This window comes from Hyaena hyaena, unplaced genomic scaffold (genome assembly GCF_003009895.1).
Source record: "Hyaena hyaena isolate Hyena2069 unplaced genomic scaffold, ASM300989v1 scaffold_92, whole genome shotgun sequence".
NCBI lineage: Eukaryota > Metazoa > Chordata > Mammalia > Carnivora > Hyaenidae > Hyaena > Hyaena hyaena.
The window spans coordinates 68,454-87,994 of NW_024080723.1; the positions used below are offsets into that span (position 1 = coordinate 68,454).

At 35.6% G+C, this 19,541-nt stretch overlaps 1 protein-coding gene across 1 annotated transcript in view; it reads right to left on the bottom strand.

Moving 5' to 3' along the window:
* Nucleotides 1-12,808, bottom strand: part of OSGEPL1 (O-sialoglycoprotein endopeptidase like 1) — a 29,088-nt gene extending 16,280 nt beyond the window's left edge. The window contains exons 1-8 of the mRNA XM_039234704.1: nt 12,532-12,808; nt 11,348-11,588; nt 7,239-7,626; nt 6,262-6,466; nt 6,037-6,185; nt 5,102-5,232; nt 4,908-4,979; nt 2,862-2,967 (exon numbers count right to left, since the gene is read on the bottom strand). Of these exons, the coding sequence (XP_039090635.1) occupies nt 2,889-2,967; nt 4,908-4,979; nt 5,102-5,232; nt 6,037-6,185; nt 6,262-6,466; nt 7,239-7,626; nt 11,348-11,588; nt 12,532-12,565 (1,299 nt within the window). The 5' untranslated portion in view covers nt 12,566-12,808 and the 3' untranslated portion in view covers nt 2,862-2,888. The remainder of the gene's footprint in view (nt 1-2,861; nt 2,968-4,907; nt 4,980-5,101; nt 5,233-6,036; nt 6,186-6,261; nt 6,467-7,238; nt 7,627-11,347; nt 11,589-12,531) is intronic.
* Between the last annotated feature and the right edge of the window lie 6,733 nt (nt 12,809-19,541).

Consider the following 19,541-nt stretch of genomic DNA (forward strand, 5'->3'; position numbering starts at 1 on the left):
TGGATTAATACATAAATTGGGGGAAATGGCTTATTCTGTACTACAAAAGGATAAATAATTCAAATGATAAGAAATTGTGTCATTTACTCAGCACTGTTAAGGATAAGAATTCACATCAATGGAAATATTAAGCCTCTGTAGATATAAAGCAAAACAAAACCTTTTAGATGCAAACTTTGAACTTAGACACTGGCTTCTGATGGACTATTTTAAGAATACACTCAGGGTTGAGTATCAATTTTTTGTACTCAGATCTATAAACATGTTCTGAGTATCTTGGCCTACTAAGGCTATCCTACTACTCCTAAAACTTTTATTATTTCTCCTGAAGTAGAGCTCTTCCAGTAAAGATTATTTTTATTACTCTGCATTTTTTCTTTTTTAAAATTATGTATGAGAAAAGCCTCAAGATACAGAGGATTTCAGCGAATTGCCTGACTTTTACCTGTACTATTAGCTAACTTTGGTACATATGCTTGCCCATATAGAGTTCAGTGTTTTTCCCTTCCTTTTCCTTTTCACCTTTTCCCTTCTTTCCCTTCCTTCCTTCCTTCTGGCCAAGTACTTACTGAGAGGCCTACAGATACAGAGTGTTTCCAAAAATTGCTTTTTATTTATCTGTAGTTTCTCTAATTTATATCATGAACTCAGTGTTAACATGTGGGCTTATGTTGGAGCACCTGTAGAAGTTTTGATACTTAAAAATTTTAAGGACCTAGATCATAGATATCCTCATTTTATAATATTTGTGATAGCAGAAAGAAATTTTGGTCAATTTCCTTCCATACTTTATATGCAGTCTGTTGTGAGAGCCATAGGAAATACTTCTACTACTTTTCTGTGAATTCAGATTCATATTATACAGAATATAAATTTAAATAAAAAATGTGAACTCACAAACTAATAGCTTCTTCTAAATAATATTTACAAACTAATCTTATCATAGCTATACTTCAACAGCAAATAATGCAAAATTTTATAAATATTGCCTGTTTCTATATGTTCCCTCATATAAATTATATTTTTTATTCCCAAAAGGATGATCAAAAAGCAATAGTCTATGATTATAATTCTTAAAAAAATAGAATAAAAAGGAATTACTTATAGAATTTCCCAAAAAGGAGGTCACCTTAAGGCAGGATTAAAGTAAAAAATCTTCTCATTCTCGATTTTTATCCTTACCCTCTAGTTTCTCAACAGAGCAAGTCATTGACTAGAAAGTAAACAACCTGGTCCAGTATGGATGATGTGATATAACTCTTTACTGATAAAATCTCTCAAAGGACATTAAAGTCAGTAGCATCGTCTTTATATTCAAAGGACAGTACATTCAGTTAGTTTAATCTAGGCAAAAAAAAAGTGATAAACTGGTATAAGGATTCAAAATCAGAGGAAATTATCCTAAAATGAAACCAAAAACCTTTACATTTTATATATTTTCATTGATTAAATACAACTTCTAAAATAATGGATATAAATATATGTGGTCAACTAAAAAGTACAATACACACTAGAGGGATTACTTATGTGTCATATTTCTTAAAATCTCAGATGGATTTTAAGAAATGTAGATACTCCAATTGCTCCAGGGAATATACCTAATTAGTATATATTTTCATAATTAATAACATGCATTCTGTTAGACAATCACCTTTTGTCTTCAATTAGATTTCTCTGATTTGACATGACTTTGACCTGGCTACCTTTCTAAAATTTCTCTCTCATTAGAAAAGTTAGGCTAATGTTTCAGCAGGAGCCAAAAAAATAGCTTCTACTGGTAACTACCTGTTTGCAGGGGTGGGGTGGGATGTGAAATTTCCACACAGGGAATGGGTGAAATAAATGAAGGTGATTAAGAGGTACAAACTTCCAGTTATAAGATAAATTTATCAAGGGATGAAAAATACAGCCTAGGGAATATAGTCAATAACACTGTAATAACTTTGTATGGTACAGATGGTAAAACTGTATTTATCATGGTGTCATAATACATATTAATGCTGAATCACTATGTTGTGCACCTCAAATTAACGTAATATTTTATGTCTACACTTCATTTAAAAATAAATAAATTTTGGGGTGTCTGGTTAAGTGTCTGACTTTGGCTCATCTCGTGGGTTCTCGCTCCATGTTGGGCTCTGTGCTGACAGCAGAGAGCCTGGAGCCTGCTTCAGATTCTGTTGTATCTCCCTCTCTCTCTGTCCCTCCTTCTCTCTCTCAAAAATAAATAAAACTAAAGAAAAAATAAAATTCATGTGACTAAATTATAAATAAATAAAGTAATTAATTAATTAATTTAGGGGCACCTGGGTGGCTCAGTTGGTTAAGCATTCACCTCTTGACTTCGGCTCAGGTCATGATCCCAGGGTTGTGGGATTGAGCCCCATCTCGGGCTCTGCACTGAATATGGAGCCTGGTTAAGATTCTTTCTCTCTCTCTCCCCCTCCCCAACTCACATGTGTGCTCTTAAATAAATAAATACATTTAATAAAATAAATAGAATATAATCTTTAAAAAATAGTGTTTACTATCTTGTTATAAGAAAAAGATAGAAAGATCTAGGCTTGTATAATATGGGATTAGAATTTAATCGCATTATTGAATATTATCCAAGGTTTTCTTTCTACCTGCCAATATGAGGACATTCTTTTCCCCACAAGATGTTTTATTTTACTTTTGGTAATAAAAAAAATCTATACTCCCTTGTAAGACTATATCCTTTGTTTCTCAGAAGAGCAGGTTAAACATCAAACACAAGAAAAAGAATAACAGAAGAAAGTCTTGATGAACGATTAATATTATGTATCTTCCACAATTTGATATACAAAAAAAAAAAATCACAACTAATGTTGAAATACTACCTTTAGGGATTGTCTGAGAAGCAAAAATCAAATCTTCATTTTTAACCGTGGTACTTTTATGGCAGCTTCTCCAACTTCTTTTGATATATCTACTCCAAGAGGACATCTGCATCACATCAGATAAGTTACATTATTTCAAATATTTGCATCCTGGTCTGTCACTGGCTTACCAGACTATTTGCTTAGAATTCTGACAAACAGTATACATATCTAATGTACAATTAACCATATGTGATCATGGTTCTTGAATACAAATACAGCAGGAATAATGGGTGAAGAAAAGGCCAATTCTTTTTTTTTTTTTTTTTTTTTTTTAAAATTCTTTTTAATGTTTTTTATTTATTTCTAGGAGAGAGAGAGAGAGACAGCGTGAGCAGGGGAGGGTCAGAGAGAGAGGGAGTCACAGACTGAAACAGGCTCCAGGCTCTGAGCTGGCAGTCAGCACAGAGCCCGACGCGGGGCTCGAACCCACGAACCGCGAGATCATGACCTAAGTGAAAGTCGGACGCTTAACCGACTAAGCCACCCAGGCGCCCCAGGCCAATTCTCTTAATAAGAACTCTAAAGTTTGGAACTTTTTAAACCATTTTGAGGTATAGTTGACATGTGAAAAGCTATGCATCTTTCATGTACACAACTCAGTGAGTTTGAGGATTGAGAAGTTTTTGAAAGAAATAGTTCCACTCTCATACTATAAATAAATAAAAACTTGAAACAAATAAACAACAAACATGCCGTATAATTCTCAACAAAGCTGAAAGGGTAAAAACAATTTACCATATAACTAGAGTCAAATCTACATCCATTCTACTTTAGAAATTCTCCAGGTTTCTGATTCCTCTCTGAGGTTTCAAAAGCTGACTTGTTCCTTTTTCCACCATCCTCTATCACTACTGGCAGGAGAGGTCTTAGATCCTACTCTCTTTCTCTGTTCTTCCTCAGTAAATAATTTCGGCCTCAGATTTCTGCTTTTTTACAACGTTACCCAATGTAAGGCTTCAACTGAACCCTAATCTGAAAAAAGTCATCATCGCCAGCTTCAACACTGCCATAAGAAGGTAACACTGGCTCAGACAATATATTTTACCTGAAGGTAGGCCAGCAACATAGGAGATTCCTTCTGCCACAACAAATTAAACTCTGTTCATTTATAGTCTTAATAGTCTGTGGTTCATGTAGCTATAGTAATGGACTACAATGCTGAAAAGTTTTAAAAAATCAAATGAAATCCTGTTGAGAATGGAATTACAGTAGATTATGAAACATAATCGTCCTTTACTATTTTACTATTCCAGAAATAACTTAGACCCGAACTTAATAACAAATTGAAACACTGTCCTATTCTTTGGAACTCTGATTTGGGAGAGGAAATAAGGCTTTCAGGAAATAGCTATCTCTTAGCCATTTTACAGCGCCTGTGGAGGAGCATACTCACAACCCAGTCTCAGATCTGACTATTCTTTACACATTTTTCTGAAGATTCCCAGCATACCCGCTGGTCCTGAGATTGCCTTCACATTGCAAAAGTCCAGGCCGTGGACATGGTTTCCATTCTGCTACTAAATGAGGGAATTTATCACCCCTACCCACCTATTTCTAACCTACGATTTGTCAAAATGTTTATGATTTGATATTGTAGCAAAAATATTTCTTATTAAGAAATTTCATGAAGGGGCGCCTGGGTGGCTTAGTCGGTTAAGCGTCCGACTTTTGCTTAGGTCATGATCTCGCGGTTCGTGGGTTCGAGCCCCGCATCAGGCTCTGTGCTGACTGCCCCCTCAGAGCCTGGAGCCTATTTCAGAGTCTGTATCTCCCTCTCTCTCTGACCCTCCCCTGCTCATGCTGTCTCTCTCTCTCTCTCTCCTAGAAATAAAAAAATAAATAAATAAAATTGAAAAAATACATTATAAGAAATTTCATGAAAAAATTAATGTAATGTTTCTTCAGGTACCACCAGAATACTGATGAAAACCTCATATATAAAAGCAAATTTAGGCTCTGAATTTTATAGTAACTTGCATAGACATTATAAAAGGTACTACATACTTTGGTTCATAGCGGACACCTTCTGGGTTGTGTAAAATGCCCAAGCCAGCACGCAATCTTTCAATACCATTCCTAAATAAAAATTATTAAAATAAAATAAATAGACCAAGATTTAAAGGAAGAAGACTTAACACGATGAAATGGCAATAATATTTACATACTTATGAGTGAAGCACATATATCCCGTGGCTTACCATGCAATCATAATGCCATTGTCCGTGCACAGTCTGGGAGGAGGACACAACAAAGTGCATTGTGTTGCATTTGTTACAATTTCCAGAGCTTTTCGGATATATAGGTTACTTGCAACGCCTCCAGATACAACCTGAAGGAATTGAGAAGATCCAAATCAACCAATACTACATATGGCTATGAGCCAAACTGTTAGCTAAACCTGGGGAAAATACAAGCATTATACAATAAGAAAATATCATACTTTGATAGGTGGGGAGCAGACAAATAATATAGCTATATGATAAAAATTTGGAGGAAAACAAAATTGACAATTTCAATATCAGCATATACTGGCCACTATTATTTTTATACATTTTCTTCTAACATTTTGTAAATAACAATCATAGTACAACAATATGTTAGAGCCTGTTGTTTTTACTTATAAGCAATTTTTTCATTTTATATTATTCTTAAAAACCTATTATCTCTGATAGTCACATAATATTCTCATTTGTTAATCTACCCTCATTTAAATATTTTGTCATTTTATAACTTTTAAAAGGACAAAGTTTAAGATATAGTTAAACAGGAAGTTTACCAAGGCTTTTATGCAGATTTACAGGGATTTCATCAAAGGAACATAAATTTGAAGGAAACTAGCTTATTTTTCTAAAATAATAACAGTTACTGCACTTCATTTCTTATTGCAAACCCACTTTTAAATTCAATGAGAAGAGGCAGCTTTGGAGTTTTTTGGGCACACAGTCTATACAGATGTGTCATATCTGTACAAGAAACGGCTGTTAGTTTTTATTCTGCATAATTTCATTCTGTCAGGGCTAGCACAGGACATTAAGATATCATAGTCTAAGCACTGGATCAATTAAGCTCCTAGAAGAAAAATAACATACTGCAAAGGGTTACAATTATTGTTAGAGGAGAAAAGGAAACTTACCAGCACTGGATTACTTTGAGATAACAAATCTCTCTGCTTGCAAAACAGAATGGCACGATGTGTTCTTTTTGCAATGTGGCATGCTGTTGTGTGCTGTACTGCAGCAGCAATGTGTGCAGCCGAAGACAGGATTTGCCCCTTCTGGATTCCTGCAGAAATGAACCAGTATTTTTAGGCACAATCCAGGATTACTTATTTTTCCAACTCTACTAATTAAAAATATACCTTCCTCTTTTTCCTTTTGTGTTATTATCTTATCAATAACATGCTGAAGTCCAGTAAAAGAAAAATCACAATTTTTAGCTCGTTGCATGGGAGGTTTGAGATCAAAGTGTAGTGTATTTCCTTGTTTGGCCAAATGTTCTATAGCCTTCCCACCACTCATGGTGGAGCACTCCGGATGTTTTACCAAAGAAAGTCTTCTTGCTACCTTTTAAAAACAAACAAAGATTTTGTAATGAGTCATAAAATTGCACATTTTGGAACCCAGGTGCAAAGGAAATGAAATTTACTAAAACAAAACAAAACTGGATGAATAAGACATGCTATACTTGTACAAACATGGACTATAGCTAGCAAGTCAGTAAAGACAGACTCTTGCTCCTTCTGACAACCTTATCAATAGTGGCCAATCACTGCTTCCCTATCTACTGCTCTTCTATTGGGGATGAAAAACAGGTTTGAAGTTCATGACTGCTTAATGATAAACTTCAAAAATTAAAATCTGTCCATTTCTTCTAATCATTTCTGCTGTTGTCAGCAGGATTTTTGCATATAGCAGTAAGCTCTGAAAAATTCAGAAACAAAGAAAAAAGAAACCTGGTTGGTGGTAGTGTCAACAATTGTGATGTTTAATCACAAAACTCTGTGCATCTTTAATGTCTTTATGTTATTGTTATATATCTTATTTCATATTTTTATAGTACTGTAAATGGCAATTTCACATTTTTAAAAATTAAAAACTGCATCTGAAAACTATTTGAGCCTTTATGTACTAATCTAAACCTCTTACCATTTTATTGATAATGGATAAGAATCTTTTATAAAGCTATGTACTATTTTCTTTTTTCTTACTGCACATATTTTTTTCAGTCTAATATGTTAATCGGAAATATTTAGATAAATGGTAGTAGTGCATCTCCTACTATTTGATTGAAACAGACACCTTAACAGAAAAGAGAAGTTAATTCTTTAATAATTACCTTGTCAAGCATGTCACCTGGTGCTATGTCCAAAGACTTTCCCAGAAGCAGAAAATCTGAAACTCCTCTAACTAATGCCAATAGACAATGACCTCCAGAAATCAAAAGAACTAAAAAGGGAAATTCTACTTTATTTAACAACCTAATAGTAAGTGCATGAGCCTCCATATGATGAATGGGAATAAAGGGTTTTTTTAACTGGTTTACCAGTTGTAAGCTAAATGATAAGCCTACTCCTAAGCTTAAAGCAAGTCCTGGTTTGACGGTAGTTGCAATTGCTGAGAGTTCACTTGGAGACACTTTACTGGTAGAGAGAGCTTCTTGCACTATTCGTTGAATATTTTCTCTATGAAGCTGTTGAGCTACTGGAGGAACAATCCCACCTGTTCTGGGGGGAAAAAAAAAGCTTCTTATAATTTTAAGATTGAGAAAACAGACTAAGAAAAAGTTTTATATTAGGGCTGAAGGCATGCTTTCAAATTAATCATTATATAGCTAAAAATGGTAGTCACACATTCAAATATGTGTGCCTTATAATGCAGCACAATATAAGAACTCAACATGCAGTGATTAAGGGTGTAATGTCTCCGACTCTTCAAAATTGTACACAATGAATTCCTATGGGTTTGTTAATATAATGGAATCACCAAAATAATTTTAAGAAGCATTCTCTTGAAGATGTCTTGAACAAGAAAAGGACAGGATGAAATTGGATTTTAGAAAAATTAATCTCCCTGGAGAAAGGGAGATTTTTTTAAAGAGGTTATTATAAAAGTATTTGTGTAAGATGATTACATTTTAAACTATGTGTTCATGAGAAGTGAAAGAATGGGGAGGAGAGCCTTGAAAACTGTTAAGTTAGACTGGATATAAGAGGAAAGGAGACCAAGGCATCCAAGATGATTCAGATATTGAGCTGGAATGACTGGGAGAAGAGAAAGACTAACAGAGAGAAACATGAAGACAGTTTTGTGAAGAAGATGAGTTTATTTTTAAACACACCGCACTTGACTGAGGTCATGGCAGGATAGCAGACAGCCTGCAATCCTGAAATATAGTTTGGGAATCTAGTGCTTAGAGATTATCGTTTTGATTTTTGGTTTATGTAGGACAAACAGTGGATGACCACTCCAAATGCCAAGAGTAAATCAGTAGGAGACAAAGTTGCTAGAAAAAGTTTGCCAGCATGTCACTGACTTCCAATCAGAGAAGCAGAGTAAAAAACTATAGGGTCTACAAAATACATCTCTAATCTCAAAAACATCTTTGAATATTTGGTGCTGCTCGTTCTAGACATAGAAGTGAAAATCCTAGGGTGCCTGGGTGGCTCAGTTGATTAAGGATCTGGCTCTTGGTTTTGGCTCAGGTCATGATCTCATGGTTCATGGGATCAAACCCCGAATTGGGCTCTGTGCTGACAGCATGGAACTTGCTTGGGATTCTCTCTCTGCCCCTCCCCCACTCTCTCTTGTACATGCACACTTTCTCTTAAAACAAATAAACTAAAAAAAAAAAGAAATGAAAATCCTCAGTAAAAACATTCAATTAATATTTAATAGTTATACTATGTACTGTATCAGGTAATGAGGGAAACAATAAAAGAAACAATCTTATTTCAACACATCCACACAGTAATACTGTTTTTCTTAATTTTTTTTTGCTGTTGTTTTTAGTGTGTTTGTTTTTAAGTTTATTTATTTTGAGAGAGAGAAAGAGGCATAGAGAGAGGAAGAGAGAGAATCCCAAGCAAACTCTGTGCTGTCAGTGCAGAGCCGGAACGCGGCTCAAACTCACAAACTATGAGATCATAATCTGAGCGAAAATCAAGAGTCATATGCTTAACTGACTAAAATCCAGATGCTCCATATTTTTCTTGGTTCTTCAAACCTACTTTTTCCTCTTATATTCTTCAACTCTGTTAATGGCATCAAATGTTCTAATCACTTGGGTTTGAAGTTTCATCCTTATCTCCTTTATCTTGCTGTCCACATTATGTGCATCACCATTCTCAAGTTCAAAAACCTCTCATCTCTCAGTCTATTCAAAGTCTTCTAACTGCAGTTCCCCAGGCAGATTTTCTGATCCTTGGGGTCTATTCTATATTGTATTGCCAGAAAGTAAAGCACAATGCTGACCCCATAACTCTTCTACTGAAAAGCGTTTACTTTCTTGAAATTGAGGTGACTTTAAGTGTGAATCCTAGCCCTCCCACTTATTTCTTCCTTCTCCCACTTGCCTACCTCCCTTCCTTTCTGTGCATCTTCTATATATTTCACCTTCAAAGGATTATGCTAGCTAAGCACCAGAGACAAAATAGATGAATAAGATCATGGCTTTATTCTCAAAAGAATTAATTTGTACATAGTATGGAGAGTAGGTGATTGAGGGCTCAAATAGCTATTAAAGAGGCAGGAGAACCATTTGACCGCTAAGCTGGAGCCAAATGTAGCCAGGCAATTGTAGGATTTCAATAAATGCGGAGATGAGCTGCATAGATGGTACCACACAGTTGGCTTGCCTGTGTATTCCTCCAAAGTGACCTATGCACTAACTAAATTGAATGTCCAGTATTTTCTCACCTCTTTGCCTTTGCTATGATGCTTACTCACACGAGAATATTTTTTTCATCTCCAATCACTGAAGGCCTAATTTTCAAAGCCACTAACATCTGCAACATATTAGATGCTACTCTGGATATTAAGGCACAGTATACCGATTAATACAGACACAGCCCCTGTCACCACAGAGCTTACAGTCTATTAGGGGAAAGAGTACACATAAGTAAACAAATGCAAAAATTATCAAAAGGATAATGAAAAAAATAAGCACGGTGTGGTGATATAGAATAAACATGGTGGGAGTACCTATTTTAGATAAAGTAGTTAGGAAAGGCCTTTCTGTACAGTTAACATTTAAACGCACAAATGTTCAGAACTCTCAGAAATACTGAAAGAACCATGGAACTAAGGCCTGGTAGTAACACGTATTGTTTGCACTGGTTTCATACTTACTTCATGCTGTCTTGTACTGTATGTTGTATGTTTCCTTTTACATTTATATATGATGTCTCAGAGATTAGGTTAGGCTCCTTGAAGGCAAGGACTTTCTAGTACTTTACTACTATGCCTTATTAATACCCAACGCAGTCACTTTTACATAGTATGTAACTGTTAGAGGCCTATTCTGTCTCTTCACATATATATTTTCTATTATGCTCCCACAATCCTGTAAGGCAGGTATTATCTTTCCAATTTTACAGATGTGAAAACATAATCAGACAGGATAGGAACTTGCCTAAAATCAGAGCCAATACCAAGGGCCTAATTGATAATTCAAATACAGGTCTGTGATCTCAAATTACCAAACTTTTTCACTATGCAGATGTTATAAATTGATGGCTTGAAGGCATATTTGATCTGTTCAGTATTTTAATATATTTCAAGTTAGCTACTAATTGTAAAAATCTGGAGATATTACAGTTACATTCTGGATTTCCATTTTCTCTAGAAAATGCTGATGATCAAATAACACAGGGCCTACATTTCTGCATGGCAACAATCAGCTGGAGCTGAGTAGATATCTTCCACTTTATATACAGCCCACTTATCTATATAACCAGACTAGTGGTCCTCTGCAAACAGATGAGTTTATAAACTTTGAGCCATTCTGTGCTTTAATACAACAGTATATTATTTATTTAAGTACCAACAGGAGTTATATGTATAAATGTGAATAGGATTTTTTTTTTCCAGTAATCAACACAGGTTAGAGATAGGGTCATATTCTCCTAGGATTTCAGTTGAGACCATGAAACATACAGGTGGGCAAAATTAGAGAAATTACTGAGGAGAAATCATGGATAAATACTGGAGTTGGGAATGAGTTTAGCTCTTTTTGACAACAGGATTAAAGGTGGGACTTTACTGTGGAGAGCCTTAAAAACCAGGTTGAAGGGCTTCAGGTTTTCTACAGCAGTTATTAGAAGCTTTCGCACAAAAGAAGAACTTAGCTCTTAAAACTCAGATTTTATATATGATAAATAGAAAAGAATTATTTCATTTTACTTTTTCTCCCCCAAATTGGGAACTCCCAAGATAATGTCTACTTACTTTAAATGGACTTCAGTTTGGGAATGTATTGCTTCTCCCAAAACGTTTCCAGTTTCATCCACAACAGCAGCTGCTGTATCATCACAACTGGTTTCAATTCCCAATACTAGTTTATGAGGAAATAGTTTTTCCGGATGAAAATTAAAACTTCTTAAACATTCATAAGTTTTCCTTCTTGATGGCTTAGAAAAAACTCCTGCTGTTTTATTCAATATTAGCATACTTACTCTACAGATAATTTCTAGAAAATAAATGAAAAACAAATTATTGGGAACTGACATTAACCACTAACCTATTTAGGTAAGCAAAATTCTGAAAACTTGATTAATTTTTCAATATGATAGTTTTGTAAAATTATAGGAAAGTTTTGCAGACGTTAGCAAAAATTTTTAAAGGCTGTAGCAACCCACTACTATATTTAACGGTAGGAATGAATATAGTGTTCTTTAAGAGAAAAACAGGACAACCAGATATAAAACTTTTTAGTATTACTATCATGCTGTTCTTAGCAAACTATTCATTATTCTTTATAAAATAGCTAATAGTCACAAGGACAGTCGTCTGAAAAGTGCTATTTATTGTTTGATAGCTATAATAACTAAGACAGAATTGGTTTTTAAAAATCAAATAATAAAGGCAAGACAGAACAGATAAAAATAAATGCATTCTATTTCCTGAAAATATCTTTCAAAATAAAATTTGATAATTTAGTTTGAAAACAAGAATTCACATAAAGACACAATTTAGTCATCTACTTTGGAAAAGTGTTCTTATGAACCTCATCTTAAAAGAACCACATCTTGTCTAAAACAACGGCAACCTAATACCCATTTTATTCATTAATTTCAATTTTTCTAACTCAATCTCCATTTTACCACAAGCTTATCGTAATAAGGATCTCCCAAATCCTTTTCCCCCCTCAAATAAAAGCAGTCCGCCACCAAAGCATCCTGGTATCTTCACACTTTCAAGTATCTAGTTTCATGCCCCCAAATCACCTGTCCTAGAACTTTCTGGATGCTTATGTAGGTCCTTTCCCTACACACTAATGGACAAAATGGGTAAATGAGAGAATAAATATTGGAATTGTTATTGAGCCACTGGGGCAAACAGCATCCAGGGATTAGAGTGATGAACCACCTCGCAGAAGAAAGTTGTGCGGAGTGTAGCACAGACAAACGCACCTGGAAAAATTAGGGTTGCAGTCACAAAACCCATGCAAGGCTGCCTGTGCTAATCATTTGTCTTTTGGGCCAAGAAGACTTCTCAAGTGAATCCAGGGGACTTGACCAGTGCAAATCTCTGTTGTAGGAAGGCGAAGGGCTTGTACTGGAATCCTTCTTCCAGGCACGCGATAGAACCACTGAGAGAGGGGTGAGCAATTTCACAAACCTTCTTTATGAGCGACAGAAGCTAGCAGTAACGTCCTTTCCCTAACAAAGTCGCAGCAGGGAGAGGCCGACCTTGTCGCCCGGAAGTGACGTCATCAACACGGTGCCAGCGTCTCGTCTGCAGGACTAGCTGCTACAGCCCTAGAGGGTGTTTTTCTTAATTCAGTTTAAAAAATAAATAAATAAACGCTGTCTTGGTCCAAGATTCATTGCGTGTACTCACGCGCTTCCCTTAGATTTGTGGTAACATAGTAACAAGACTTTTACAAGATCGCGACTAATGACTGATCTAGCGGAGGCCGAACGCAGATTTGGCTGACTACAGTTTTAAGTTCTAAACACTACGCTACATTAAAAGACAATTTTGTTTGCCTTTGGCTGGAATTTGGACGGCACTGTGAGAAACGGATAGAGATTATTCGTCGTTCCATTTTAGAGCAACTATCACCAACTATAAAGGTTGTGGCCTGACCTAGCTAATACTTTCAGCAGCAGAGAGTGGAAAGTTGGGACGACACCAAGGATTTGATTGTGCTGGGTTCCGAGGTAACGGAAGCGCTTCTGATCGGACGGTCTGAATCGTTACTCCCACTTTTTGGAGTAAAAGGTGTGGGGCTAGCCCGTTTTTGTGATTAAAAAGGGGGAGGTGGAGATGGTACATATTCACTTAGCATTAAAAAATAATCCTATTTTTGCAATGCATTATATGGTTTTTGCTTACTATGTATGCAGCCTTCAGGGTAATATATACTCATATTCATGGACCTCTTTCAGGCTTTTTAGTTTTTCCTTTTATTGGTATGTGAACTTGTCATTTGTGTGAATAGATTTGTCCCAAAAGGCTCTCTTCTTCCCTGCTAGACTTTAAGGTTTACTAAACTTAATAAGCAAGGACTTCATATATGCAAGGTTCGATAGGCTGTCACATAGATCTGTATTTTGAACGGCAAGAAGCTCTTGGTATAAAAGATAAGTGAATCACATTTGGGAAGACACAGTTAAGAGTCTAGTAATAAGACACAAATATACATATTCATAATCAACAGAATGTTATTGAGAGTTTTTTAGGTGGAACTGATGCTTTCAAAAATTTCACTTATGATAATAGTAACTGTAATTAACAATAAAGTGGCACTTGCGTTGTACCAGGCAGTGTTGCAGATTAATTTATTTAATCCTCACTCCAAATTGGTGAGGTAGCTACTGTCCTTATTTTATAGATGAGGCAACTGGACCACAGAGTTTGATGATTTGCAGGTCACATAGCTAGTAAATGCAAAGCTATAAAACGTTAGGCCATATGGTTCTGGAATCAGTTTCCTTAATTTCTAGAAGAAAAAATTACTTCATACTTCCACTAGGATATGTGCCTGACCCACAAAAAGGAAAAAAGAGAAGGCCAAAAGGTGAAGAAAAATTGGTTATCCTAATCGCAAATGATTGGTTAGAGGTTACTTTATACGCTGAAATCTAGTCTGAACATAAAAACTTTCACATCTGGCATTTTTTTGCAATTTGAATTATGTTCAGCAAGTGTGTCTCAATGGTCTCCTGTGCACGATGTGTCAGGAGTTATCCCTTTTGTATGTGCTAGAATCACTGGTAGATTCCTCATCTAGCAGCTTTGACTGGTATTGAGTCTTAATGCTCCATTATGTGAAACAGCAGAGCTCTAAGACACATTAAGAATGAATTGTAGTCTTCCACTGATTGCATATGAATAGCAGAAAGAAAAGCCACTTATACTAATACATTGGCAAGTGAAGGTATACATTTTCCATCTTCTTTATTGTATTAGAGGAGAAATTATTGGTGGAAAGGTATCTATGTTGAGGTCAGAGCTTTCATACAGATCACATCATAGTTTGAATGCCACTGGTGGACATTCTCAACGAAATATGGCCTAACTACTGTAACTTCCACTTGAATTCAGAGTTCCAACTGAATCGAAACATGCTATTTTGTCTGTGCTATTGCCTAGGTTTTCATTTGTAAGTGTTAGAGGAAAATTACAAACAGAATCTTTACAATATTCATTTCCTAATTATGTATTACTAAATTGGATTTTACTTTTTTTTTTTTTTTCTAGGAGACAGAGTGAGCAGGGGAGGGTCAGAGAGAGAGGGAGTCACAGACTGAAACAGGCTCCAGGCTCTGAGCTGGCAGTCAGCACAGAGCCCGACGCGGGGCTCGAACCCACGAACCGCGAGATCATGACCTAAGGGAAAGTCGGACGCTTAACCGACTAAGCCACCCAGGCGCCCCGGATTTTACTTTGATTTACCACATATTTATCGGGTTCTTTCCTTTGAGCTGGGAACTTTATTAGTTGTTAGGGACAAAAGATAAGATTCACTCCCTATCTTCAAGGAACTGAGTCTAACGATAGGTAATTACAATATGGCATTATGGAAAGTGTGCATTGAGAGTGGGAAGTTGCTTGGAGAAGGTGGGGTAGATTGCCACAGTTGTATCCACAGACTAGCAGGACCTTGGTGTGAGGACTGCGTTTCAACATCTCCTTCTCTTCTAGGCTTGAAATTGGTTTATCAGAAATGGATGTGACTGGACTCTGGGGTGCTGAGTCACAGGGTAAATCTGCTAAGAAATTGCTTTGTAAAAACCGTAATACTAACATGTTAATTTATGAGAAATGTAATGATGAAGGAGCTAGGATACCTAAGCTTGCTGGTCCTCACCTTCTCTGTATTGGGCAAATTATGATGAAAGCCAGATCCAAATTATAATCAGAAGATTGGTAAATATGGAATGAAAACAATAAAAATGAGTTTAGTGCTTTTAATGGCTAATGTTTCAGGCCCAATGCATCTGTTTCCATTTGAATCACCTGTCTTACATGCTTCAAGGGTTGGATTATGCTAAAAATACAGTCATTTGCTTTCCTCCTCTAGAGTTTTTTGTTGACAAATCTCTTTGATGTAGAACATTCTTTCATTAATGGTAATACTGTCAATCAGGTCTCATCCTTGGAAGATATTTGCTTTTTACTTTAGTTGCTCAGCCATTATACTTATTTTACAAATTTACTCAGATGATTTATTTTATTGTGGTGAAATACGTGCAACAAAATTTACCATTTTAATCATTTTTAGGTGTACAATTCAACAGCATTAAGTATAGTCACATTGTTGTGCAACCATCTTTACCATCCATCTACAAAACTTCTTCATCTTCCCCAATTGAAATTGTACCCATTAAACACCAATTCTCCATTTTCCCTCTTGCCAGCCCCTGGAAACCACTGTTCTTTCTCTTTGACTATTCCAAGTACCTTATATAAGTGGGGATCACACAATATTTGTCCTTTTGTGACTGGCTTATTTCACTTATTAGTATTAATGTCAAGGTTCACCCAATTATGTAGCATGTGTCAGGGTTTCTTTTAAAGTAGACTAATATTCTATTGTTTGTATATACCATTTTGTTTATCCATTCATCTGTCAATGGACATTTCGGTTCTTTTCAACTTCTAACTATAGTGAATAATGCTCCTATAGACATAGGTTGTACAAATATATCTTTTCAAATCCCTGCTGTCACTTCTTTTGGGTATATATCCAGAATTGGAAGTGCTGGATCGTATGGTAAATCTGTTTAATTTTTTGAGAAATTGCCAGACCCAAACGTTCTCAATTTTCAAGTGTGTGGAGAATATGTATATTTTTGGCAGGTGAGGAAAAGGGTAAATCTTTTTGTTACTCCCATATGTTAAGTGCCATAACAGAAACATAGATTTGATAATTCATAGGAGGGACATGTTTCAAAGCAGAATCACTGTATCAGCTTTTCATGTATTAGGTGGTATACTGGTATTTTTCTCAGCAATGCCAATTAAGTCATCTGGCTTTTCTGTTCCCATTTAAGAAATTGTAACATGAATGAATGCTTATCTTCTTGATGATATGCTCAACAGCTTTTTTGTCCCACCAGAATTTCAACATTTTTCAAAAAGTGTTGTCAATAGAAATTTTTAAATTCATATTTGGAAAATCAGAGATTTAAATAGTATTAAAATTCCTGTCATGGGGCGCCTGGGTGGCTTAGTCGGTTGAGCGTCCGACTTTCGCTTGGGTCATGATCTCGCCGTTCGTGGGTTCGAGCCCCGCGTCGGGCTCTGTGCTGACTGCCAGCTCAGAGCCTGGAGCCTGTTTCAGTCTGTGACTCCCTCTCTCTCTGACCCTCCCCTGCTCACGCTGTCTCTCTCTCTCTCCTAGAAATNTCAGTCTGTGACTCCCTCTCTCTCTGACCCTCCCCTGCTCACGCTGTCTCTCTCTCTCTCCTAGAAATAAATAAAAACATTAAAAAAAAAAAATTCCTGTCATAAGAAGAGTTCATTCTACATTAATGCAGTATACTATAGTTCTTATAATTGAGAATTTATTTTTATCAATATAATTATACAGTTAGAGTGAACATAGTGATAAACTTGGCCTATCTGCTAAACTTAGAACTATACAGAACTTCAGAGCTACAGGCTGAGCCACTTTCATAATGATTAGTTGATTATTAATGGCTTAAACAAGTCAAGAAATGGAATTACACTACTATGCTTAACATAGAATCTGAATATATTTCTACTGAACTGTTTTAATTATGAAATATTCCAGATTATGAAAGTGTCAAGAATACTATAATAAACTTCTGTGAACCCAACCCTCATTTTAAGAGAAAAAACATCACCCAACGCAGTTGAAGCCTTCTGTATACTATTTACCTAAGATACTCAGTATTCTAAATTTGAGTTTATAATTCTCCTGTGTTCATTTGAAGTGAAATGAAAAATTTTAAACTCTGAATATCAAACTACCTGCTGAATCATTTTTAATTGAACTGAAATTATGGACTCAAATAAAAACCTGAGGTATTTCATAGCTTTTCTTTTTGAAAAAAAAAAAATTGCTATTCTCTTACCTACCTTCTTTCCCTGTCCAGTGCTACTCCAAACTTCCTTTTAGATTGTTTTACTTAGACCTGTCTTCCCAGTACTGAGCCAGTTGACATTTCCTACATCAACATGTAATATCCATGAAAGTAATTTGAAAATTACTTTTTTATCTGTGTTATTAGGATTACAAAACTGCACTGGTCTACACTGGGTTGTATTTGTCTCTTTCAGGATTAGTATGAGAGTATTTTGGAGTCACATTTACTGGTGACATATTGATAAAGATATTGGAGAAATTTATCGCATGACAGTCAAGATTCAACTTGACAAACCAGATGAATTAATAGGTTAAAATTTAACAAGACAGAGTTCCACAGGAAAAAGAAATCTTAAACTCAGCTTAATAAATCCACTAAGAATGTGAAGGGAAAGCCATCATTTAATGGTATTATGTGTTGACATTTTAGTAACTGCAAGGTGAATCAGTGGTATGTGGCTGTCAAAATAGCTAAAATATGAGACTATATTAAAAAGGGCAGAGGGAGAGTCCAGAACAAGGAAAGTGGTACTGTTGTAGTGACACCACACCTTATCACCTCTTGTAGTTAGTTCTAGTGCTATATGTAATAATGAACTGCAACTCAGAACAGAATTACCAGGATAGTAAGAAAAATTTGAATCCGTATCATTTGGAAAACAATGAAAGCTCTGGTAATGTTTATTCAGTGCTGCTGATACTAGTTTAAAAGTTAAACAATTGAAGAGTTACGTAGAATAAGGATTAGATTTAGGTTCAACTTAAAACAAGTTATAAATTCCATTACAAAAAATGTAGCCTTATAAGTTTAAATCCTCCTTTATTAGCATTAACACAAAACTGAATGGTGGCATGGTGGTTAATGAAAATTCAAGGTAAGGTAAGGGATTCAAATTACATGGCCTCCTAGGTCTTTCCCAACTCTTAGCATCATTAACAAGGCTAATTCACATAGTCATTAGTTAAGGAGATATTATGCCTCTTAGGATCTTTATAGTTTAATAGACCATAGTGCTGTAAACCTAAAAAATAGTCCTGTGCTTAAGATGGCAGAGGGTGGGTGGAACAGGGCAAAAAGACACAGAAACCAACTTGGAAATTACCATTGCAAACTCTGACTTCCAATGGCCAAATCTGGAGGACAATTTGAACAGATTAATAATGATGAATTAATGGATTGTAAAACAAATAAGATATCTGTTAAGTCCAAAATTATATAAATGATTGAATAAATGGAGAGGGGAAAAATATTCCTTACAGAATCCAGTAAATAAATGTAGAGGAAATGAGGGAAATAGAAAACCACCATAGAACTCCACAGTAATAATTGTTGCAGGAAACATTCACCACTGAATGCTAAAATTAGTGGCACTTCTGGGCTTATGCATATTTAGAAACTGCCACTGTTTCTTGACTTGAAATTAGGAGCAATTACTAATTCCTAACTGCATTAGCAGTTAGTTTTTTTCCAAATAATAAGTCATTATAGATTTTGGTTTTTAATGTTCAAACTTTTGAAATTGGGAGGTTTCCATACTTAACACAACCATTACCTAGTGTTAAGAGCAAAAAAGCATATTGCATATTTGACACTACTCACCCCTTCACCTGCCATTCCCCTCGTCTGAGCTACCACTTGCTTGCAGTACTTTGCCAACTATACTTCCTGGTTCCTGTTCCTTTACACTTTATTCTCAACATTAGCCAGTAACCTTTAAAATAAAATCAGGTCCCTTTAATCTCCAATATAAAACCATCCAATGGCTTTGTCAAGCACAGAAGGAAATTTGCTTATAACCTTGGTCAGTAGAGCCCTATATGATCTAACCCACACCTACTTCTCTGACCTCATTTGTTAGC